This window comes from Myotis davidii, unplaced genomic scaffold (assembly GCF_000327345.1).
Source record: "Myotis davidii unplaced genomic scaffold, ASM32734v1 scaffold726, whole genome shotgun sequence".
Lineage (NCBI taxonomy): Eukaryota > Metazoa > Chordata > Mammalia > Chiroptera > Vespertilionidae > Myotis > Myotis davidii.
Window position 1 is genome coordinate 687,730 of NW_006297808.1, and position 25,110 is coordinate 712,839.

At 53.5% G+C, this 25,110-nt stretch overlaps 1 protein-coding gene across 3 annotated transcripts in view; it reads left to right on the forward strand.

Annotated features, from left to right (window-relative positions):
- MLXIPL (MLX interacting protein-like) overlaps positions 1-18,064 on the forward strand; it is a 32,673-nt gene extending 14,609 nt beyond the window's left edge. The window contains exons 2-17 of one of the 3 annotated variants that reach the window (XM_006773369.2): positions 3,449-3,555; positions 7,397-7,479; positions 7,652-7,741; positions 8,036-8,080; positions 8,635-8,836; positions 8,961-9,041; positions 12,039-12,208; positions 13,473-14,004; positions 14,237-14,304; positions 14,411-14,558; positions 14,715-14,824; positions 14,920-15,039; positions 15,200-15,327; positions 15,410-15,533; positions 16,120-16,249; positions 16,504-18,064. In XM_006773369.2, the coding sequence (XP_006773432.1) occupies positions 3,449-3,555; positions 7,397-7,479; positions 7,652-7,741; positions 8,036-8,080; positions 8,635-8,836; positions 8,961-9,041; positions 12,039-12,208; positions 13,473-14,004; positions 14,237-14,304; positions 14,411-14,558; positions 14,715-14,824; positions 14,920-15,039; positions 15,200-15,327; positions 15,410-15,533; positions 16,120-16,249; positions 16,504-16,613 (2,248 nt within the window). In that variant the 3' untranslated portion in view covers positions 16,614-18,064. The remainder of the gene's footprint in view (positions 1-3,448; positions 3,556-7,396; positions 7,480-7,651; positions 7,742-8,035; positions 8,081-8,634; positions 8,837-8,960; positions 9,042-12,038; positions 12,209-13,472; positions 14,005-14,236; positions 14,305-14,410; positions 14,559-14,714; positions 14,825-14,919; positions 15,040-15,199; positions 15,328-15,409; positions 15,534-16,119; positions 16,250-16,503) is intronic. The other 2 variants (XM_006773370.2, XM_006773371.2) reach the window with 2 other exon arrangements.
- Positions 18,065-25,110: the final 7,046 nt, after the last annotated feature.

Below are 25,110 nucleotides of genomic sequence, written 5' to 3' on the forward strand. Positions count from 1 at the left end.
ATAGCCAACGGTCGATTGAAACCCAGTCTCTCGTCCTGCACAGCCCCCACCCCAGTTGCTGGGACACCTGGTTTTGATCTGCCGGGGCGAGGGTAGCTGGAGAGGGTGCCCCAGGCGGACCCAAGGGGGCGCAGCTCCCAAAGGTTCCCGCCGTCGCCGGGCAGGGGGTGCTGGAGCCAAGGGGAGGGCGCGAACCCGGGTCCTGGCCCAGTGCCCTGGAGCAAAGTTCCCGGGAGCTGAGGAGCCAGGATGAATTATCAACCGAAAACCGTGCGGGATAAAGGAGGGGGTAGGAGTGTGCGTGTGGGTGTGTGGGGGCGGGGGGGTGGGGGGGCGGCCGGCGCTGATCTTTTCTCTGCAAACATTCCGCTTCCTCCGAGAAACTCCTCCCCTTCGGAGAACTGTAGCCTACAGACCGGCACTGGCTGCTCTGACCCGGAGCGGGAGCCAGGGCTGGGGTGGGAATTGCGGGGGAGTGTTGCCCACTCGCAACAGCTGCCTCGCTGCCGCGACCCCATTGGCTGGAGGCGTTGTAACCTTGGCCCTCAAGCTCTGGCCCCGGGCCGGGTCATGTTGCAACCTGATCGTCTCAGGCGCCAGACCAATGTGGAAAGTTCAAATTCCCATCCCTCCCCCCAACACCCGCCCCCCTTCATATCACAGACCGCCTGAGCCGGCCATCTGAGGTCCCAGTACACCAGGTGCGGGCACCCCTCCTCCCCAGGCTCCCCTCCCCGCCCCCCATTTCTCACCCCTTCTTAACTTCAGCTTCCCAGGTTATATTACATGCACCTCTCTACCTGGGCCGGCTAACACCCACCCCTAACCCCAGACCATGGGTGACCAAAAGGGGAGGTTCAGAGGAGGTGGCAAGGTAGGGGACAGAGCACATTCCAAGAACTGCCCCCACTAAGAGGCCGACTGGAAGCTGGTGTGACTCCGATGGGGGGGCGGGGGCAGCTGGGATGGAGAGAGCTGTGCTTTCTCCCTAAACAACCAGAATATTCACTCCCTCAGGCCTTATGCTCCAGGGATGGAAGTGGAGCCCTTGGGTTCCCCCATTGGGTAGAGGAAAAAACTGAGGCTCAGATTGGGATTGTGTTTTAGCCCTTTAGACCCCTAATTATTGGGGCTCCCTGGAGGGAGAGGCTTGGGGAAGCAATCTCTAGGCCCTAGAGTCTAGGGTATCCCAAGAGAGTGAGTGGATGGGAAGGGACAGCAAGGCAATGGGTCCAGAGGTGTTGGGAGGAACTGGCCAGCTTGACCCGGAGGAGAGCCTGGGGAAGCCTGGCCAGCTTCACCCTCAGAAGGGCAGTGTGGGCAGAGGAAGGACTTTTCTAGGAGGAACCCCATGTTCCATGGTTCTTTGGGTGGAAACTCCAGGGAGGCAGGTTCTGGAAGTCCCAAGCATACACTTCGTTCATGGTCAGAGCTGGCCAGAGCCATGGAAAGAATGGCCTCGGGGAAATGGGGGAGCAAGCAGGACCCTGCCTGGGAGACTCCAAGGGAATTGCTGTAAGGCAGATATGTGGGGGAGTAGGGGAAACTGAACTAGGAGTTCTGAGTTTCCCCATCCCATCCCCAAGATTTCCAGATTTTCTTCTGGTCGTAAGAAGTCCTTGAAGTCTGGCTTCAGGCTTATTGCTCCGGGTTGCCTCCCGCCCCCTCCCGGAGCCAACAAGTTCAGCACAGACTTTCCTCCTGGGCTTAGATTTTGTCACCGTCTCATCTCCTCTAGTCTTACCTGGCCACAACACTATAACCTCAGAAAGAGGAAAGGCAGGCAGGCTGGAGGTGGGGCACTGGGTGACCAGAGTGGGCTGGGAGGTTTGCTGGGATACAGGCAGGGGCAATAAACTCAGAAGGCTCCTCAAACCCCCCAGGTGCCACAAAAAAAGCTGGCCCAAGATGTGTCAGAGTACTCTCCCATTTCTCCAGACAGATGGTGTTTATCTAACTTAGGAGGGAGGGGGCCAGCGAGCGGGTCTGTGCGCTTGGGTTATGTACTCTATTTGGGTAATGAGGCCTGATGTGCCCTAGGGTGGCTGTCCACCCCTCTCCCTATTCCAAAGCAAACACAGGAGCTTGGAGACCAAAGAGGAGAGGAGACCTAGTGACCTATGCACCCAAGGGGCTGTGGGAGTCAGACTGCCACCTACCTGTCCCTTACCCCCTGGATAGAGAGAGGCCCCTCTGCAGAGCAGGCCTAGTGTCTGAAAGACTAAGACTAAGCCTTGAGGCCTCAGCCTTCTCTGTGAATAAGGGTTGGAGAAGGTGGGCCAGAAGAGACTGGTGTATAACCCTGGCTTGTGGACCATGAGGAGGGAGGGACGAGCAGGGGTCTAAGACCCTGAACATCTTGACCTCCTAGGTCAGCTCCCTGGAGGTGGCAAACTTGGCCTGTGCCTAGAGGACACTGAGAGGCAAGCTCCTCATCTGTGTTGGCCTTTTCATCTCATGAATTTAATTGACTGCTAGGGTTCGGTTTAGGGTCAGGATGCTGCCTCCCCCCTGCTCACTACTCCATCATCTCAGATGCCTTCCTTTGGATCTGAATGGTATTGTCTTGGGCACACCCCTGAGAAGGGGCATACCTTCCAGCTCCATCCAGATTGCCATTCTAGGATTTGGGGCTGGGCAGACACCAGAAGGGCAATGAAAGGCAGTGGCTGGCTGCTTGGAGGCCACCTCTGGTGAAGTGGCTTCCTCTCCTTGCCAGATAAACCTTACCCATTCCCTTGACCCAGGGAGCCAGCTAGACTGGTAAAAAAAAAAAAAGTCACAGGGCCTGGGCGAGTCTCTGCCATGTGATCTTGGGTATGTCCCTCTCTCTTCCTGATCCTCAGTTTCCTTCAGTGAGAACTGTATCTAGCTGGCCTACAAGACAGTTGCTTGTAAGGCCACTGGATAGTATTATGAAGATTAAGCTGATAAACAGGCTCCAGTCCTGGCTCTAGTTCTGGTAGTAGATTAACAAGCAGATCTCACCAAAGAACACAAGGTCCCCTAGTGGGGACCTGGGAGGGTATTTTATTACTTTTTTTGTTAATCCTCACCTGAGGATATTTTTCCATTGATTTTTAGAGTGGAAAGGAGGGGGAGAAACAGAGAAACATTGATGTGAGAGAGACACCTTAATTGATTGCCTCCCTCACACACCCCAGGGCCAGGGATTGAGGTATGTGCCCTCGACCAGAACTGAACCTGGGACACTTCAGTCCATTGGCCTATGCTCTATCCTCTGATCCAATCCAGCTAGGTCTGAGAGGGTATTTTAAAGCCTGACTTTCAAGGTAGGAATTTCAGACAGGTTACAGAGAGGGGCAGGATTTGAGAGGATCCTCAAATTGCCCACCATAGATGAGTGCCTAGTGCTTGTGTAGAGCCAGCCTCTGCAGAAGCCCCTTTTCCCCACCCTTAGCCCTGACCCAGCCCTTCCCTCTGACAGTGGTAAGCTGGTGTCTCCCAAGTGGAAGAATTTCAAAGGTCTCAAGTTGCTCTGCCGAGACAAGATCCGCCTCAACAACGCCATCTGGAGAGCCTGGTATATCCAGTGTGAGTGGGTACCATGGGCCTTCCCAGCCCAAGGGCTGTGGGAGGGGGTGGGGGGTTGGGAAATAGCTACCCAGGAATCCCAGCTTGCACCAACAGAGTGTTTTGGGAGTATCACCACAAGCACCCCTGAACAGCTTCTGACCCCCAGAGAATCTTGGGGTGTCCCTGGCACTCTCTAAGAGTGCTCTCCATTGTAGAGCTGGGCACAACAGAAGTCACCCCTTGGAAGCCCTAAGTTGTCCTGAGATTTGGGAAACAGTTCAAGACTCATTCTGCATCCCAATAGTATAGTCAGGTGCTTCAATGCCAGGTTAGAAAGAGGTGTTAGACGCTCTCTGGGCCAATTCTGTCACTTTGCAAATGGGGAAACTGAGGATCCTGCATGGGTCTCTTCCAGCCTTTCATTAAAGTCCTTACTGAACTCCCACCAAGTGACCCCATGGAGATTTGGGGGGATAGGGCCCAGAGAGGCCACGTGGTAGAGTTGAAGGACTCCAGAGTACACAGAGCTGGTTTCCCACCCTGTTCCTGTCACTTGCTGGCTGTGTGACTGCAGGCAAGTTGTCTAACCTCTCTGAACCTACTTCCTCATTTATAAAATGAGGCCAATAGCCCTGCTTTCATGGTTGGCGTGGGGATAATGGGTATGAACCAGCCTGGCACAAAGTGCTCAGTAAATGATGGTTGAAACTGAGGTACCCTTGAGAAGATCATATTCATTTAGGGATACAAGACCCCTTCTCCTTCCCCCTGGCAGGACAGCAGAGGCTGGGAAATAGACTAATTGGCCCCATATTGGGACCCTGTCCAGCTTAGGTAGGTTCTGCTGCAGGATCAAAGGCTGTGCTAAGCTGGGAACACATAGCCCAGGAGGAACCAGTATTCTCCGTACTGGCCCCACAGGATTCCACCTAAGTAGGAAGAGAGTGTGTGTGTTTTGGGTTATTATTCATCTCTGTGTTCAGCGCTTTCCTAAATCATCTTATTTGAGGCTCCCTAGCATCCCTGAGAGATAGGTATTATTACCCCCATTTTATACATGAGCCGGTGAGGCCCAAAATGCAAGTGATTTGTTCAGGGCCACGGAGCATAAAAGGAGCAGAGCTGTAGCTGGGAGGTCCGGGGCTCTCCAGCTGCGAGCCCAGTGCTCCTTGATTGAATCCTGCTGACTGGCTTCCAGTCCTCACCTGAGAATGGGCCTGACCACACCGGGGGAGCTGATAGACCAGGGGAATCAGTATCACTCTCTGTCCCCCCTTTTCTACAAAGCTGGATGGGGTGCAAACCCGGGGTCCTCACCCAGACAGACTGTGGTCTCCAGCTGTTGTACAAGTTGTTAGAAGGACCCCAAGTTCTGAGTCATACAAAGGTGGGTTTGAGTCAAGTTCTAGGATGCCCCACTATGTGAACTTTGCAAAGTCCCTAGCCTTCCCTGACGCTTGCTCATCTATTAGGTGGGCATGATAATAGGTTTTACTGCTGAGGTCTGCTGTGAGTTTTCAGTGCCATCACATCTCAGCACCAGGCAGTCACACACAAGGACTCCCTGAGAGTGAGCCCTCGGCTCTATCTCTATTGTTGTGATAATAGCAAGAGCATAGACAGGCAGAGAACAAATGTCAGGGCTCCTCCTCCTCCCTGAGCACTAAAGGTTTGGAGGTGGGCTTCAGAAAACAGAGGGTGGGGGCGGTGACCGCTGGAGGGCTGCCTGGCTCATCCCCAGGCACCTGCCACCTCTCTGCAGGCTCCTGGCCTCCAGAACCCCTTCTTTCCCCCAAACTCATCTCAGTTTCCTCTGAACTTCCAGAGCACTGTGCCCCTTTCATGGGCAGGCTCTCCACCTGGCATTAGCTCATGTTATGTGTGTGCTTTCCTCATCTCGACCACTAAGCTGTGAGCACCCTGAGTCATCCCTGGATTCTGACTCAGCTATTATCCCAGCATAGGTGCAAGGGGCTAGGTTGCTGCATGAATGGATGAATTTCTCATTGTTAAATAAAGCCTGCCCCACCTCCAGGTCACTGCCCTTTTGTCCAGAGCACAGTGTCCCTGGGTGGGGGAGGACAGAGTAGACCAGGCCTGCTCAGCCCTGACTCTCTCGGGCCCCTAGGCAAACTTACTCTTTTCTACTGCTCATTTCCTCATCTGGAAAGCGAGGGACAGATGCTTTTTTGGGACCCTTATACCCTTGGGAGTCCACATACCTAAGGGCTTTCCTTTTGTCTTCTGTCCAAGCAGGCTCAGCAATCCTCCTCAATCTCCTAGGGATCATTTTGGAGAATGTTCTTTAAGTTAGAACTTTGTTGACCGTCCCAAGAAATGTCATGTTCAGGTGATCTCCCTCCTCTGTGTCAATTGTCCCAGAGGAACTTCACTCAGGGCTTCGGCAAGATGGGCCCCCACAGACACCCCTGAAGTCCTTTGTGTCAAGAATATCAGAGAAAGTCACTGTTCGGGATTTTGAAGTCCTGGGTGCCAACCTCTGTGTCAGATGCAGGAATTCTGGGCTAAAGGGCGCAACTCCTGCTTGCACTCCCAGCGGGAAGGCCAGCATTCAGAGAAATGGCTGAGGCAGGTGACGACGGAGGCAGGCCTAACCAGGGTGGCTCAGAGGAGGGAAGGTTTTCTGGAAGAGGAGCTGCTCTGGGCTATCAAGGGAGGGGCTTTCGGCTTCCAGGTGGGGCATTAAGGAGACAGAAAGGCAGGGAAAGCGGTGGAACTAGTCCTGAAGGGCTTGGGAGCCACTCAGGGGTGTGGACTTTATCATGGAGGTTTAGGGAGCCCTGGAGGGGTTCAGGCCTGAACTGCGCTTTAGGAAGAATTGACCTGGCTGCAGCAGGAAGTGGGCTAGAGAGCGTGAGCCTGGAGTCAGAGAGGTCTAGGTGAGAAATGGCAACGGACCAGAGGGTTACAGTGAGAGGGGGGGTGGGGGGAGTGTGTGTGGGGGGGAGAACACTGGAAGAAATGTCACATATCCGTGGGATTGAGATGGTTAGTCCGTGGATTAAACAGGAACCAGGAGTGAGTGCTGGCAGTCCCGAGCAGGCACAGGCTGGAGAGGGAATGTTGCAGACATCTGAGAGTGACAAGTGTTGGGACATCCTAGTGTGGGGTCCCTAGCAACTGGGGGATGGGTCTGGAGCTGGAAAGGGGCAGATGAGCATGGTTGGGAGGTGGGCACGGGGGCAGATGCTGAGTACAGAGGTGAGGGTGAGACTGGGAGGTACAGAAGTGGAGGTGGCAAGTGACATGCTTGTTCTAGAGTTTGAAGGGAAAACGAAGGGCTAGCTGGTCGGGTAGCATAGGGAAGGAAAAGTTTGGGAGGTAAAGGAGAACCTGGAATGTGTTTAGAGGCCAAAAGAAAAGGGCCTGGAGAGAGATCAGGATTGGAGGCAGGAAAGGGAGTGGACGAGGTGAAAGGGGACTCAGGTAGGTGCCCTGAAGTGGACAAAGGGTGGTTCTCTGAGATCACATTGGGCAGTGCCAGGGAGCCTGAGGCAAGGGCCAAGGGCTCGGGGCCCTTGGCCTGCCAATCTGACCAGAATGTTCTAGAGGCCAATCTGACCAGGATGTTCTAGAGGCAGCTCCCTCCCTGTGGCCCCAATCCCATTCAACAAGCATTCCTTTCACACCTACTGGCTTGGGTTAGTTTCACAGGGTTGCATGGAGGAGGGAATGAGGTAGTGCTAGAGGAGAAGGCTAGAAGGCTTCCTAGAAGAGGTGACACTTAATCTGACCGTCGAAGGCCAGGCAGCATCCCTAAGGGTTGCACCTGAGTCCCAGTCCTTTGGGGGTGCAAGACGAGGGAGCTGGGCACCCCTGACCCGGCCCCCTTCTTTAGACGTGGAGAGGAGGAAGAGCCCCGTGTGTGGCTTTGTGACCCCCCTGCAGGGGCCTGAGGCTGACGCGCATCGGAAACCGGAGGTAGGTGAGACTAAGGGGACCACCGCCCACCTACCTCCTCCCCGAACCCGGCCCCTCCCTCGGGCCCCTCTCTGCACTGGGCGGGAGGGGCCGGCAGAAGGGGATCGCGTGGGGGAGGGGGGGTGAAGTCAGTGCTGCCCCTCGCACGGAGCCCCCTCCCGGTCTTCTCCAGGCTGTGGTCCTGGAAGGAAATTACTGGAAGCGGCGCATCGAGGTGGTGATGCGCGAGTACCACAAGTGGCGCATCTACTACAAGAAACGGGTCAGTGGGGACCCCGGGGGACGCGCCGGACTTTTCCCCGGCCGGTGCTGGCCACCGCTCCTCTTGGAAGAGCCCAAGGAGGTGCCCCCGCCCTCCGTTAAGACCCAGGCTGACAGCGCCCTCGTGTGGCCATAGGATCTTCTCGCGGCCTCCTTACTTCCCCGGGAGGAGGAGCTCCTGAAGGGAAGTGGGGGTCCCTTTGATTTGGTGGAGCTTCTGAGTAGAGGAGGCCTTGGCGGGGAGTGATGGAGGAGGGGCAAGGAATCCAGTGTCCACGTCTGTGTGTTCCTGCAGCTCCGTAAGTCCAGCAGGGAAGGGGACCTCCTGGCCCCAAAGCAGGTGGGTGTTCCCTGGACCCAGAGAATTTACAGCGTCTCTCTGGGTGGGCAAGGCAGTGGCGACGGGGGGAGGTGTGAGGGTGGAACGTGAGGGAAGACCCTAAGCATAAGGCATGGCCTCTGTCCTCTGGCTGATTAACTGAGCCCTTCGCACCTTGCAGACGTGGTGGGAAGACCGTAGGGCTCTGGTTGACTGAGCAAGTGGTGGGGAGGCAAGGGGGAATAACGGGTCCTAAAAACTACCCTGCGATCCCTGGCAGGAACAAGTAGAGGAGGCAGGAGGTGGTGCCCTTATCTCCCGATCTGGCTCCTGTGGGTAGTTGTTAGAGGCCAATGGGGTGACCCTAGTCTTCCAGGCAGTGCACTGGGTCCACCAGAGAGATGCGAGGACGGTGCAAAGAGAGGCCGTCTGGCTGGCTGACGACTTCACCCCCCAGGCAGGCAGGGGGTGGTGTGGAAGGGCCAGGGGAGGTGGGAGACCCCCGTGTCTGCAGCCTGGGGAGGAGGAGGAGCTGTGGAGCCCTCAGGCTGCGACTGCGGACTCTGTCTCCCTAGGTGGAAGGAGGATGGCAGCCACCAGAGCGATGGTGCGAGCAGCTCTTCTCCAGCGTGGTGCCTGTGCTGCTGGGGGGCCCAGAGGAGGACCCCGGTGGGCGGCAGCTTCTGGACCTCGATTGCTTTTTGTCCGACATCTCTGACACGCTCTTCACCATGACTCAGCCCAGCCCCACACCCCTGCAGCTGCCCCCCGAGGACGGTGAGGGCCTGCACCCAGGAAAGGAGGCCTGTGAGAATCCAGGCAGCCAAGGGAGGATGGCCGGGGACAGCTGTCCCCATTCCACCCTTCCTGCTGCTCCTGACATCACCATTGCCCCCTCCAGCCTACGTTGGCAACGCGGACATGATCCAGCCGGAGCTGACACCTCTGCAGCCCAGCCTGGATGACTTTATGGAGATCTCAGGTGGGGCAGCCCCTCCCCTGGAGTGGAAGGGCAGGGTCCGTGCAGGAGAGCCCTCAGGCCAGTTCTATGCCCCTCTGGGAGGGCAGATGGTCTGAGTGACTTCTGAGGGATTTTCCTGGTGTCCCTGTGGCTGCCCTTGGGGTGAGGCTGGTGTGGCCTTAGGTGAGAGCAGGGCCAGACCCAGTTCCTGGGTAGGGATCAGGGGACCAGGGTCATTGAAGCTTCAGACTCTGGGAGCTGCCAGGAAAGCAGGGGATGCTGGGACTCTCTCAGGGGAGAGGGGGACTGTGATTTGTTTGAATCTATTTATTTACATAATTCATTAAAAAACTATTTATTAAAGAACATTTCAAACACAGAGAGAGTTCAATAAATCCCCATGTAACTATCACTGATTTCAACATTTATCAAATCTTGGCCAGTCTTATTTTATCTAGACCTCACCCACTTCTCTCCTCCTATGTTATTTTGAAGAAAATCTCAGGAATTATATCTGGTAAAGCATTTTTTTTAAGTTGTATGTTTCCCTGCCTCCCCCTCTGACCCCAGGGCCACCAGGTCACAAGAGTATGTCCTTCCAGAGATGCTCATGTCTATATAGAAAAAGCACACACAACAGACTCTTCCTGACGTTGCGTTTCTTCACTGAGCTCTAGATCTTGGAGACTGCCCCTGACATTCAGACACTGAGGGGCCTTCATAGCCATTCCAGTGATCAGGTAGACATCGGGTCTCAGACTGTCTCAGCCAAGGCCTAGGGGGCAAAAGGGGACTCCTGGGATAAAGGCTTAGTTTCGGTGACCCCCTTCACTCCTTCCCCACAGGGTCCTGGGCCTATCAGTCAAGAGGTGGAGGCCTATAGGGCGGGGACTAGGGAATGAGGAACCACCCCCACCCCTGCCTCAGCCCTGGACAGGGGTGGGGGCTGAGGGGGCAGAAGTGTTGATGGCAGTGTCCTGGGAGCAGACCAGCCTGGGAGGGCAGCCGCCCTATCTGGGCACACAGACCCCTGCCACAGGTAGGAGCTCAACTGCCCCCACCCCGGGAGCTGGGCGAACCCTGGGGCCAGGAAGTGACTTCTCTCAGCCTAGGGTGGCTACTGGGGTGGGGATGGGGGGCAAGTATGGGTGGCCTATGGTCAGGGGTGTCATGCAGAAGAGGTGGCTGTGTGGCCTCCTCTAGTGCTCTGTGCACTTGGAAGGCAAGGAGCACTGGGGTTGCCGCGGCTGCTGCTGTGATTGTCCCCAAGAGCTCCTCACTTGAAAGGAAACCCATGAGGGGCTGGTGAGGGGAGGGTTCCATGAGGGGTAAGGGGCTTGGTGAGGGTGCTCAGAGAAGGAAAGGGAGCTTGGATGAGAGAGGGGCTCAGGGCGAGGATGGTAGGTCAGTGGAGGGAACCGAGGCTAGGGAGGGACTCGGTGGGTGGCTAGGGCTAGCAAGCAGCTTCTCTGGAGGCTGGGTGGGGACATGGCCACAATCTCAGATAAGGGGATGGTGGTGACTCAGTGATGAGTGGGGCTTGCAGCTCCATGAGGCCTGCCAAGCCCTGTGGAGACAGCAACAGCAGGGAGCAGGGGCTGCTCTGTGGCCCTCAGCATCCTGGGGCCAGGCCCAGGACAAGGCTGGTCCTAGAGCCCAGGCTTGAAGGGGTGTAGTGAGGAGACCTTTGGGCCCTGGGGGCTGGGGAATGGAAGACCAGTGACTGCTCACCCTCTGCCACCCAGTTCTTCATTAAAAGGAGGCAGCAGGACAGTAAGACTATATCCCTTATGACTGTGTGGCCAAGAAAACACACACACACACACACACACACACACACACACAGACATGGACACAGGGCAGATAGGCACACACCAAGCACCTCACATCAGGGCAGGTACACACAGACTTACAGCTACAGACAGTGGGACAGACAGGGAGGGAGACAGATGCTGCATGAGACCACACACTGATATGTGGAGCCAGCTGCCCTGTCACATGTGAGTCCGAGTCACAAGAGATGTACACACAGGTTTGACGCCCATCAGGCTCAAGGTTTGGTGTGGTTTTCTCTGTCTCATTCCTGGGTCTCCTTTAAGGGGGCCTTCGGGGGAGAGGCCTTACCAGCTCCCTTGGCTGGGAGTCTGGGGCCCACCCAAGGCCAGTGGGGTCGGGTCTGACCAGACAAGGAGGCCTTGGGAGCTGGTGCAGACTGAAAGCTGACCAGGGTCAGAGAAAGGTGCCCGGAAGGGAGCGGGTGGGCAGGCGGCACCCATGCCCGGGATGTGGTTAGGCCACAGGCAGCTGCTTCCCAAAACCAGAATAGCCTGGGGCTTACACAATCCGCACCTCAAATAATCTGGCTGCCCCCCACCCCCAGCTCTTCCCGGCTTTCCAGGACCCCTCACTCCAGCCCCCTCTCTGAGCCAGTCCTCTGACCCCTGCTATCACCCCCTTAGCTCTTTCACCCCACTCCTGGATTCTACTATTGAAGTTCCATTTGTTGACCTTCCAGCAAATCTTGTCCCAGACACACTGACCTCCTGACCCCTCTTACCCCTAACTCACCTCTTGAACTTGAGTCACTGTGGGGCTCCTCCCTTGGACCTCGCCCCTTCCCCTCCCTGTCATACTCTATTACCCTCCCCCACTTCAAGTTCCCCAGCAGGGCTGGTAACTGGAGCAGACAAAGGGAGGGCCCAGGCCCGGGGATGGGAAAGGGGGGCCACATGAGCCAAGCGTGGGGCTTGGTTGGAGGGCTACTTCTGGGGTCCTGCTCACAAGCCTACCAGTCCCCTGCTGTCTCCCACTCAGGCCCATCCCACCCGAGCCTATGTTGCTGCTTCCCCTGAGTGAGACAGAAACTCTCCCAGTTTCACAATCTCCTGTGGAAGCCCCCCCTTCCCCCCTGCCCCAGCCCAGCCTGGGGACAGGGCACGAGGCCCGCTCTCCTCCCACAGCTTCCAGCTGCCAGGGCCTTAGCCCTAACTGCTGCCACCCTGTGTGTCTGAATTACAGATTTCTTCACCAACTACCGCCCCTCTCAGACAGCCACGCCTTCAAACTTCCTGGAGCCCCCCAGCTTCAGTCCCATGGCGGACTCCCTTTTCAGCAGCGGGATCCTGGGCTCAGAGGTGCCCCCCGCCTCCTCAGGCATGAGCCACCTCTCAGGGCATAACCACCAGCAGGTGAGTTCAACCCACTCCACCCAGCCCTACCTTGCTCACTTGCCCATGTCCAGGAGGCATTCTGGGTACTTTCTGAGTGCCCAGTCCTGTGCTTGTTGGGTCCACTGGGTAAGACTGGAGGGGAGAAAGATCCTGGGAGGGTGCAGTTCAGCTGGAGAGGAAAGATCCTCCGGAAGCAGAACTGACAAGATGGCTGGGGGGAGTCAGGCTGGGCAGGAGGAGCATGGAGCAGGCACCACCAAGGGCCGGCTTGCTGTGGAAGGCTTCTAGGAGGACGGGGAGTTCTGGGTCTTAGTGTACAGTTCGGGTTTGGACAGAAGAGACCCGTAGAGGGCAAGTCAGATGGGAGGAAAAGCTCAAACGAGTGCATGGAGGCCGAAAACTGAACATGTGTGTTTAGGAAACAGTGACTACCATTTTGGCTCAAGAACTCCCAGACCCAATTCGGATGTTGTCTCCCTGCTGCTTGGTTAGATGCCTTTCCCTCCATCATCAGACTTTTCAGGCACTGTTGTAGTTATTATTGAGGGGTCTCTCTCCTGGACTAGACAGTGAGCACCTTCCTGGAAGAGCTATGTTTTGCTCACCTCTGCATCTTCCATACCTACCACTGTTCAAGCACATGAACAGCACTGGGTAAATGATGGCCCGATGATTGAGCAAGTGAGTGAATGAATAAGTGTATGGATGGATGGGTGTGTTGGAAAATGAAGAGATGGGTTGTAGATGGGGCTCGATACTTAAATGAGTTGGTGTATATATAGGTAGGTGAGTGGTTGGTTGGGTGGATGGAGGAATTCATAGATAAAAGAATAGTTTGGTGGATCAGTGAATGGGCTAGTGGGTGGATAAGTGGCTAGTCAATGTATGGTGGATGAATGAAGGAGGCATAGATGGTTGGATGGATTGGTGAATAGGTTAGTACCTGGTGGGCTGGTGAAAAGATAGATAAACTAGCTCATAGGTGAGAGAATAAATAGGTAGGTGGATGGATGGATGGAAGAATGGATGCATAAATTATTTGGTGAATGAATGAAAGGTCAGGAAAACTGATGCTCTTTCTCATGCCTAATTTATGCATAAATGTGTTCTACTCTCTATCCTCATTAGATTATAATTTCCCTGCTGTGTGGGTTAAAGGGCAGGGATCATTTCTCTTATCTCTCCCAGTGCCCAGTCCAGAGCTCAGCCAGGGCAGGAGGCTGCCTGGGTGGCTATAAAGGCCAGCTTTCTCCCCTGCTCTCTGTCTGTTCCCCCCAACCAGGCTCGGAGCAGCTGCCCTGGCTCCCTGGACTCCAGTGTCTTCCTGAGCTCTGACTTCCTCCTTTCTGAAGACCCCAAGCCTAAACCCCCTCCCTGTCCCACACCCCCACCCCTCCTCCAATACCCCCCTGCCCCTGCCAGAGGGCCTGGCCTGGAGCCCTGTCCCCTACCCCTCTTCCCTCCCATGGCCCCGCCCCCTGCTATGCTGCAAGAGGAGCCTCTCTTCTCTCCCAGATTCTCCTTCCCAACAGTCCCTCCTGCGTCAGGAGTGTCCCCCCTGCCTGCTCCCACAACCTTCTCACCTGCCCCACAGTCTGGCACAGGCCCTGCCCCCACCCATTTCCCCATGGACCTTCTATCCTCGGGGTATCCAGAGCCCCCCTTTGGGCCTCACTTCACAATGCCCCAAGGTGTGCAGCCCAGAGGCAAGCCCCCTACCCCATCCCCTAGGGAGCGGAAGCCCAGTCCTCGGACCTTGGCCCCTGCCATTGCTGGGGGCAACAATTCCTGCCTCACACAGCTCCTCACAGCAGGTGAGATAGAGGGGAGGGTTGACAGAGGGTGAGACAGGAACCAAATGTGGAAGGGGGGAGCCTATGGGTGCAGAGGGTAAAGGTTAAGGAGCAGACTCAGCTGGGGGGGACAGGGTGTTGAGGAATTAAGGACATGACCCCTGAACCCGAAAGGGGTGTGGGCTACTTGGAGTGGAGGGATGGGGTCTTAGGAGATAACCTGAGAGAACCCTCACAGTCTGCTTGTACACAGCCAAGCCTGAGCAAGCCCTGGAGCCACCTCTTGTATCCAACACCCTCCTGCGGCCCCCAAAATCCCGGGTAAGATGGCAGACTCAGGAGTGGAGGGGAGCCTCAGAGCTTCACCCCAGCCCTCCATTTTTCTCCACCTGAGAGCTTCACCCCAACTCTCCACCCTTCTCTTCAGGAGACGGTCCCTGAATTCCCCTGCACCTTCTTTCCCCCGACTCCGGCCCCCACACCACCCCGGCCATCTCTGGGCCCGGCCACACTGGCCCCTCCCAGGCCCCTGATTGTCCCCAAAGTAGAGCGGCTGTCACCCCCAGCACCCAGCGGTAAAGAGGGGTTGCAGGGAATGGAGGACTCTAGGGGTTGGAGGGAGGGGAAGGAAGAAGGGGGGACTATATCTGGGGCCAGGACAAGAGGGACAGGTCAATGGGACCTGCTCCCCTGTGTTGGTCTGTCTGTGGGTCTGTCTATCTCTGCCACAGGTGGTGAACGGCGGCTGTCTGGGGAGCTTAACTCCATGCCGGGCCCAGGGGCTATGAGTGTCCGAGTCTCTCCGCCTCAGCCCATTCTAAGCCGGGGTCGTCCAGACAAGGTGCACTATCCCCTCACCCTAAGATCTCTTTGCTACCTCTATGCCCTCCCACATTCCTTCCTAGGCTCACCCCACTTTCTGTCCCCCGACCCAAGACTGAAAACCGACGCATCACACACATATCTGCGGAGCAGAAGCGGCGCTTCAATATCAAGTTGGGGTTTGACACCCTGCATGGGCTGGTGAGCACGCTGAGCACCCAGCCCAGCCTCAAGGTGAGCCCCCTACCCAAGATGATACCCCCAGAGCCACAGGGCTCTTCATGAACCCCCTGCTTAAGACCAAATCTCAGGACCCTCCAGATACCCGGTTGCCTCCTCCCGCCTCCCCAGTGCCTGAGTGGGTCCCAGCACCCCACACTGGTGATGCCCACAGGTGAGCAAAGCAACGACACTGCAGAAGACGGCCGAGTACATCACCATGCTGCAGCAGGAGCGGGCAGCCTTGCAGGAGGAGGCCCAGCAGCTACGGGACCAGATTGAGGAGCTCAATGCTGCCATTAAGTAGGCAGAAACCTGCAGGTGCTGGGACAAGGGGAGCCAGTTACCTGAATCTCGACCTCTGACCCTCTCCATGCCCCCCCAGCCTATGCCAGCAGCAGCTGCCGGCCACTGGGGTGCCCATCACACACCAGCGTTTCGACCAGATGCGAGACATGTTTGATGACTATGTCCGGGCCCGCACACTGCACAACTGGAAGTTCTGGGTAGTATCCTCACTGGGCCAGCGGCAGGGTGAGTGCTGCAGCCAGACCAGGTTGTGCCTGGCTGCAGGCTCAGCTTTAGAGGCCAGGCAGGGTCTCAGAGCTGCTTCCAGGGGAAGAGACTCCAGTTTCAACCCCTCCTTCCAGGCGTAGGCATCTTGGCCAGCAGGATTGCCCAGTGATGGGCTGGGAGCAGAGGGAGGAGCCCCTGAGTGGGGGGACCATAGCCCTGCCTACAGAAAGTCCCAAGGGAAGTTTGGGGGAATCTGAACTCTGAGTGGCATGAGCGGGCTGGACCCTAGGAAAGACATGGCATTGCTTACCCCCTCACCTAATCAAGCTCTTGACTGACCCAGGCAGGAAGCCTAGGAGTGTAGGCTAGTCCAGCCCAGAAGAAGGGCCATGGCGGAGCTGAGGCAGTCATCTGGGCAGGCCTTGGCAGGATGAGAGGATGGCTGCAGTGGGGGTCCTTGGGGTTCAAGGCTTCACAGTCACCAGGCCTCTCCCCTGGTTTGGGCCAGATGTCAGGGCTACCTGTGAAGTGGGTGAGGATACTGGCTGGACAACAGGCCTGTTCCTTGACCTGGGCCAGTTCAGCATCCTCATCCGGCCTCTGTTTGAGTCCTTCAACGGGATGGTGTCCACGGCAAGCTTGCAGAGCCTCCGTCAGACCTCGTTGGCCTGGCTGGACCAGTACTGCTCCCTGCCCGCTCTCCGGCCAAGTACGTGAGCCACTTACCTGCCCAGTGGGATGTCCAGGCCTCAGGGCAGAGGATTCCACTCTGCTCAGACCCCAGGTGCAGCCTGCCTTCAAAATAGCCTAGGGTTTTGGCTATCCCACCGTGCTTTCTGGATGGTTCCCCGGCTACCAAGACACTACAGACAGTCTTGCCAACCAGCATCTCCCCCTACCCCATTGTCTTCAGCATCCAAGGGTAGGGCCCTGACCACAGGAGGTGTCTCTCTCTCTTCCCAGCTGTCCTGAACTCTCTCCGCCAGCTGAGCACATCTACCAGTATCCTGACGGACCCAGGCTGTATTCCTGAGCAAGCCACACGGGCAGTCACAGAGGGCAAACCATTATAGTGCTGACCAGACCCTGCCGTTCACTCAGCTGCCGTGGGGACTACTTTCCCTGGACGTGGGCTCCAGACACAACTCCTGGGCACTCCCTTCCTGCCCCAGGCCCTGCTTGTCCCCTTTCCTGAGAGCTAAGCAGGATCTTAGCCTCTTCCCACCTCCTGGAAGTCAGAAAACACTGAGTTCCAGTGTCTGCTCTGCCAGTGACTACACTGTGACCTAGGGGACTCATACTCCATCTGTGGACCTCCATTTTCCAGTCTGCAAAATGGGGGTGAGGAAGCTTCAACCAGATGATGATCCCAAGGCCTGAGCAGCTGTGACACTTGGGCCTAAACTGGCAACTCAGGGAACTTAAAGGAGAAAATGGGAAGATCCTATTCCTCTGTCACTCCCACCTGCTCCCCAACAGGTAGAGCACACGCCTCTGCTTCTGAGCAGAGAAGCAGAAAAGGGGGTTCTCTCTGTTCCTTCATTGGTAACCTGGGGGCGCTGCAGGATAGCATCCCCGGGTGGATGAAGCCTAGAAGTTCTGGTATCAGAAGAGCACACAGCAGGGGGGGTGGCCAAGCCAAGGCAGGCATCGTGTGTGTGTGTGTGTGTGTGTGTGTGTGTGTGTAGAGTATCAATTCATGCATATCAAGGAATCACACACAAATTTGTAGAGCATTCTTGACCAATAAAAACACACTGTCAGGGATGGTCAGCGTATCTTGCTCTGGAATGGAGAGTCGGTTGGCAGTGGGAGGTGGCTTCGGAGCTGGAGAGCCACTGGAGGGCTATGACTAGAGGGGGGACAAGATTCGATACTAACTTCTGAACAGGATTCCTCTGAGTGCCAAGTTGAGAACAGGCCGCCATGGGGTGATGGTGAAAGTAAGGCAGCCGGAGTTAGGCTGTGGCTGTCATCCAGGCGGGAGAGGACCCTCCTCTTGGAAAGCCTCCCTCCATGGCCAGGAGAGGGTTCACAGAGGCTCACTACTTTCCAAGTTGGAAGAGGGCAGAGCTGGGATCCAGGAGTGGAAGTGACAGGGCCACCCATCAGAACCATCCAGGAGGAGAAACGTGCTACTGCAGAGAGCAGTGTTGTCCCCACTGTGCAAGATGTGCAAACTGACCAGGTGGCCGCTTGGCTGGATGTCTTACAAGGAACTGATACTTCAGATGGGAGTTGGGGTAAAAGACCCCAACACTTCATTGATCCTTTCATTGATCGATTGAACAAATATTCCCTGAGGGCCTGCTGTGAAGCAGGCGATGTTGTGGCTCTCGGGATTCTGTTCACTGCTGTACTTCTCTAATGGAGCTGACCATTCATGCCCAGCAAGTTTGAATCCTCTCATATCTCAGAACTTCTGGGGGCATTGGCCGGATATAAAGAGTCTTCTGTGGGCTTTGCCTTTCTCATTCCTATAGAATAATAACAATAACTGCATACCTATGCAGTGTTTACTACATGCTGGGCTATTCTAAGGGCTTTATCCCTACCCAATCCCTACCATACTTACCTCTACAGGCCTGTTGTGAGGATTTGAGAGTAAATGTAAGCCCTGGTCAAGTACCGGGTAGCTCAGTTAGTTAGAGCGTCATCCCAATACACCAAGGTTGCAGGTTCAATCCCCAGTCAGGGCACATATAAGAAACAAAGAGTGAATAAATAGGTGGAATAACAAATTAATCTCTCTCTCTCTCTATCTCTCTATCTCTCTCTCTCTCTCTCTCCCTCTCTCTCCTTCCCTACCTCCCTCTCAGAGCAATTTTTAAAAATATATGTAAAGCACAACAGTGCCTGGCAAAGAACCCTACATAAGAGTTATCATAGTACCCCCATTTCACAGATGAAAACTTGAGGCACGGAGAGGTTAACTAGCCCCAGGTTGCATGCTTAATGAGGTGCCCACTCAGACTGTCTGACTCATCTCTGCCATTAGATACTTCTCTTTACTGTGCAGTGACAGGTGCACACAAACTTAAAATGCTATTTGCTGCTGCAGGCCACGACTTGAGGCGGCTCTTTGAAAGGTAACATCCTGGCAGTTTGTGCTCTGCTGTTTTTCACCCACTCATAACCCACCAGGAAGATGCTCACAAGACATCCCCTGGGCTCTGTGTCCTCTAGGTGCCACCTTCCCGTGAGGAGTTGTCTTGCTCTCCCTCTCCCTCCCCCCTCCCACTTACCCCCAGCTACCTGCCTTTGGGCTCCTCCTCCCACCTTCCGGCCTAGCCATACCCCAGGACTGATTCTTTCACCGAGGTCCCTTGGCTCCTTCATTGCCAAATCCAACAACTACTTCTTTGCATGCTCTTGTCTTTCCCCAGCCCTCAGACCATCTTCTTCAACCACTCTCCTTTCGAATCCCAAATTCCTGGCAGGCTTTCCTTCCTCCTTCCTGACCGTGCCTTCCTGCTGTGGGAGCCTCATCCTCCACCAGTCCCTTTCCCTGGCCTGCTTCCCTCACTATGGCAAGTCCCAGGCAATCCCATACCCTCCACCTCTCTCCTGAGGACCTACTCTGTGTCTGTCTTGCTGGGCCCCCAGAGCTACACAACCACATATCCAACTGCCAACATGACCACTCAGTCTGAATGTTCCACAGCTTCCTTAACCTTGACGGGGTCAAAACAGAACTCATCATTCCTAAGACTGTACCCCAAGTCTTCCCCCTCAAACCTGGTCCTCTCCATGTGCTCCATCTTCAGGAAAGGTGCCACCATTCAGACACTTGTGTAAGCTGCAGTCATTCCTGGCTCCTCCCCACACCCTACTACCCTATAGTATCTGTTACAGAGGCCTGGCCAGTTGACATTGTAAGCATTCATCTCTACAGTCACTGCCCTGGCCCAACAGAACATTGTCTTTGCATGAGCCTCCTGTGTCCCTTACAGCTGCTTTTCAAACTTAAATGTGCATTTAAATAATTTGTTTTTGGGGGGGTCGGGGGAGGGCTTTAAAAATCATGATCAGGCCCAGTCTGGATTAATTAAAAAAGAATCTCTGGTTATAGGGTTTAGACATCAGCATCTCTTAAGGTATTCCCAATATGCAGCCAAGGTTAAGAGCCACTGTAATAGAGGCTTTGAGCTGCAAATTATATATATATAGGGCTCAAGTTAGATTAATTCTGATTCAGAGACTTTAATGTGTATCAGAAATCACTTAGTGGGCATGTTAAATACAGATTGCCAGGCCCCCACCTCTAAAGTTTCTGAGTCAGCAAATCTGGGATGAAGCCTAAGAATTTGCATTTCTTTCTTTTTTTTTAATATATTTTCATTGATTTCAGAGAAGAAGGGAGAGGGAGAGATAGAAACATCAATGATGAGAGAGAATCATTCATTGGCCACCTTCTGCATGACTCATCCCCTACTGGGGATTGGGCCCGCAACCCCAGGCATGTGCCCTTGACTGGAATCGAACCCAGGACCCTTCAGTACACAGGCTGACACTCTATCCAGTGAGCCAAACCTGGTAGGGCAGAATTTGCATTTCTAATGATGCTGGGTCCAGGGCTCAAACTTTGAAAATCACTGATTAAATAATGACAAAATTTATCATTCCACCTAACACAGGCCAGAGGTAAGGAAGACTCCAATCAACGCAAGGTGGATCTTCAATTGCAGATTGAAGTTATGTTTCCATTGCTTCTTTGGCTCCTACTTCCCTGCAATGATGCCAGGTTTTTGAACAGATGTTCAAGGTTTTTTGTGACTGGGCCCTGCTACCCCTGCAGCCTCATTTCTCTCCACAGCCTCCTTCCCTTCACATCCCAAGGAGTCCAGTGGTTCCTGGGATGCGTCATTCCATTTTGCCTTTACAAGTAAGACCTGATCAGCCCATGAGGGAGGCAGGCCTAAACTTTTTTTTAACAAATTTTTTCTCAAAGTTGACATACAATATTATATTAGTTTCAGGTGTATAACCCAGTGATTAACATTATATAACTTACTAAGTGATAATCCCGATAAATCTAGTAACCATCTGACACCATACATAGTTATTACAATATTATTGACTATACTAGAGGCCTGGTGCACGAATTCATGCACAGGTGGGATCCAGCCAGCCCGCCCATCCAGCCAGCCCGCCCCATCTGGGATGATTGAGGCTGGGTCGGCAGGGGGTAGGGGCTTTGGGAGGTTGGCCAGCTGGCACGACCCCCAATTGGGCCGGTTGCCTGGCTGCTGGTCACAGTGACCAGTCATTCTGGTCATTCTGCTTGCTTGGCTTTTATATATATAGACTAGCCCTCAGCCCAGCCTGTGCCCTCTCTCAGTCTGGGACCCCTCAGGGGATGTCCACCTGCTTGCTTAGGCCCACTCTCCAAGGGATCAGGCCTAAGCTGGCAGTCAGACATCCCTCTGGCAGCCTGGGAGCCCTCAGGGATGTCCACTTGCCAGCGGGGAGCAGGCCTAAGCTGATAATTGAAACTTTGTAGCCTTGAGAGGAGCTCAGAGCCGATCAGGGCAGGCAGGAGGGAAACTTGGCTTCCTTCATCACCAGGGTCAACCCAAGCCTCCTGCTTGCACCAGCTCTGTGGTATCTGGGGTTTATTTACCTTCTATAATTGAAACTTTGTTGCTTTAAGTGGAGCTCAGATCCGGCCAGGGCAGGCAGGAAGTTTGGCTTCCTCCATCACCGGGGACAACCCAAGCCTCCTGCTTGCTCCAGCTCTGTGGCCACCGCCACTTAGTTGGGTTAATTTGGTCCTGATTGGCTGGTGAGCGTGGCTGGTGGGCATGGCTTGAGCATAGCAGAGGGATAGTTAATTTGCATGTTTCTCTTTTATTATATAGGATTTCCTCTGTTGTACTTTTACCATCCCTGTGACTGTTCCATAATTACGAATTTGTACTTAATTCCTCCACCTTTTTCACCAATCTCTCTAACCCCCTCCCATCTTTTGAAAACCCAGTCCCCCAACACTCTTCCTCTCTGGGTACCCTCTTCCTCTCAGACTCTGTGTCTGAGTCTGTTTTTTGTTTGTTTTGTTCTTTAGATTTCGCATATCGGTGAAATCATATGGTATTTGTCTTTCTCTAAGCATAATACCCTCTAGGCCCATCCATGCTGTCACAAATGGTAAGATTTCATTCCTCTTTATGACCAAGTAATATTCCATTGTATAAATGTAACACAGCTTTTTTATCCACTCATCTATTGATGGGCACTTGGGTTGCTTCCATAGCCTGGCTATTGCAAATAATGCTGCAATGAACATAGGGATGCATATATTCTTTCAAATTAGTGTTTTGGGTTTCTTTGGGCAAATCCCCAAAAATGGAATGGCTGGTTCATATAGAGGCGTAGACTTTTCTGTCACCCTGGTCATATCCCTTTTTCTTTTTTCTTTTTTTATAAATTTTATTGATTTTTTACAGAGAGGGAGAGGGATAGAGAGTTAGAAACATCAATGAGAGAGAAACATTGATCAGCTGCCTCCTGCACACCTTCCACTGGGGATGTGCCCGCAACCAAGGTACATGCCCTTGACTGGAATCGAACCTGGGACCTTTCAGTCCTCAGGCTGATGCTCTATCCACTGAGCCAAACCGGTCAGGGCTGAACATACACCTTCTTACTGCATCCTTTCTCTGATCCCATCTGCAACACTCAGACAGGCTGTCATAGTCACTCCCTTTTGTACAGGAATCAGTTCTTTCTCCACACCTTTGCTCATTCCTTGTTTCCCACCTAGAATTCCCTCCTATTCTCTGCTTCACCTGTAAAAATACCCACCTCTGAAGGTATAATCAGGTCTTGATGCCCCTCAAAATTCATTGGCAGATCTCCCTCCTGATCTGCCCAGCTTTGCCAAATCCTTCTGCATGTTGACCTTGGCTTCTAAGTGGGCTTGAGGATAAGGGTAAGACCTTACTTACCACATCTCAGTGGTGTGTGAGAGGAGTGTGGATTAGGAGTGTAGCAGACCCAAGTTTGACTCTGGACTCTATCCCTGGCTTCTTTGTTGACCTTGGGCAGTGGTTGGCAAACTGCGGCTCAGAAAACTGTGGCTTGTGAGCCACATGCGGCTCTTTGACCCCTTCAGTGTGGCTCTTCCACAAAATACTGGCTCTTGTACAAAATACTGACTTCTGCGCATGGACCATGAAGTTTCAATTGCACTGTATGTGTGCGCCCACATGTGGTATTTTGTGGAAGAGCCACACTGAAGGGGCCAAAGAGCCACATGTGGCTTGCGAGCTGCCGTTTGCCGACCACGGACCTTGGGTAAGTTACTTGACCTGAGCTTATTTTTTTTCCACCTGTTTAAAGTTATTTCATAGAATCTTAAAGTTCTCTATAAAGAACAACTAAGCCCTGGCCATACACCAGGAGGGTTTGGGTTTGATTCCAGGTCATGGGTACATACCTGGGTTGCAAGTTGGATCCCATCCCCAGTCAGGCACCTGTGGGAGGCAACTAATTGATGTGTCTCTCTCACAGTGGATGTTTCTCTTTTTCTCCACTCTCTCTCTTTCTCTCCTCTTCCCCTCTCTCTAAAAATCAATGGAAAAGTATTGTCACTCCTCAGGTGACAATCAAAAATAAAATAAATAAAAAGAACTGAACTCGTGATGTGAAAGAATTTTGTATCCTTGACTGAGCTGTACACAGCTGAGCCCTACTCTTGCTTCTCTCTGTCCTCCACATCAATAGACTGGAGTCATAGATCTGCATGTGTACCCAGGTTCACTCTTCACCTGTGTGACCTCTGAAAAGTCACTTACTGAGCACCTCCTGGAGCAGCGGTTCTCAACCTGTGGGTTGCCAACCTGTGAGTCGACACCCCTTTGGGGGTCGAATGACCCTTCGCAGGGGTCGCCTCAGACCATCAGAACACACATATATAATTACATATTGTTTTTGTGATTAATCACTATGCTTTAATTATGTTCACTTTGTAACAATGAAAATACATTCTGCGTATCAGATATTTACATTACGATTCATCACAGTAGCAACATTACAGTTATGAAGTAGCAACGAAAATAATTTTATGGTTGGGGGTCACCACAACATGAGGAACTGTATTAAAGGGTCGAGGCATTAGGAAGGTTGAGAACCACTGTCCTAGAGCATCAGTCTCCTAATCCGTAGGATGGGAATATGAGAAGATTAAATGAAATGCACAGTTCCAGGATCAATCAATGTCACGTGCAAAATGCTTGATGAATGAAATTCTTCTTAAGAACAGCTTTGTCTCTAGGTCGTGGAGAAAGTGGTCCTTGGCTGGGCCTATAGCTCCAAAAAGCAAATTAGGAGGAAAAGCCCCAGGATGCTCTGGACACCCTCCCCCACCCAGCCCTCCTTACCCCACTGCCCACAGCTTAGTCAGGGCCATCACACACACACACACACACACACACACACAAGACAAAAGGGAAGGAAAAGAGGAAAAGAGGCCGGCCCCTCCATTTGCTCTGACCAGATCTGCTTCCTCACCCAGGCTGTGGGTGTGTCTCTCTGTCATTTAGTCTCCGCAGCAGCCTCTCTCCTCGGGGGGACTTTCTAAAGACCAGAGTCTGCACTGTCAGGTGGGGATGGAAATGTTTAAATCTGGAATCTCTGACCCTAATACTTCTTCAACTTGCTGTGGGTTTCAGGGCTGGGAGGCCCACAGAGCATGTCTGTCCTGGAACTATTCCCTCTCCAACCAAGCATGTCTAATCTAAATTCTATTATTAGTCTTTCAGAATATCTTCCTTTTTTGTGAAATCTGAGTAAGTTCTATAGATTGTATCAATGCCACTTTCCTGGTTTTGATATTACACTATAGTTATGGAAGATGTTACATTGGGGAAAACTGGGTAAAGGGTACATGGAACCTTCCTGTTCATTTTTTTTCAATTCACTGTGAATCTTTGTTTGAAAATAAGAAATGTCTTGCCCTGATCAGGTGGCTCAGTTTGTTGGAGCACTTTCCCATGAACCAAAATATTGCAGGTTTGATGCCGCTCAGGGTTGGTACAGGAGGCGACTGATCAATCTCCCTCTCTCTCAAAATTAAAAAACAAACAAACACATATTCTTGGGTGAGGATTAAAAAAAGAAATGTCTTGTTAAAATTTTTTTCAAATTCCTCTCCACTCCCCAGGCTGCCCTTAATTCTAGGCCCTTATCATCCGCCTCTTGGATCCTAGCAAACACCTCCTGGTTTCCCTTCTGTCTTTGGTCTTGGCACCCATTGGTCCATCCAGAAAATTTTGAAGGCACCAATTTTGCCCTCTTCTCCCTGTAATAACCAGTGGAGGTTCATCTCTGCTTGTTGGATTGAGATGGCTGCCCCTCAAGGCCCAGACCTTTCCAGTCTTACTAGCTGCCTTTTTAAAAAATATATATTTTTACTGACTTCAAAGAGGAAGGGAGAGGGAGAGACAGAAACATCAATGATGAGAGAGAATCATTGATTGGCTGCCTCCCGCATGCTCCCACAACCCGGGCAAGTGCCCTTGACCAGAATTGAAGCCGGGACCTCTCATTCTGAAGGTCAAGGCTCTATCC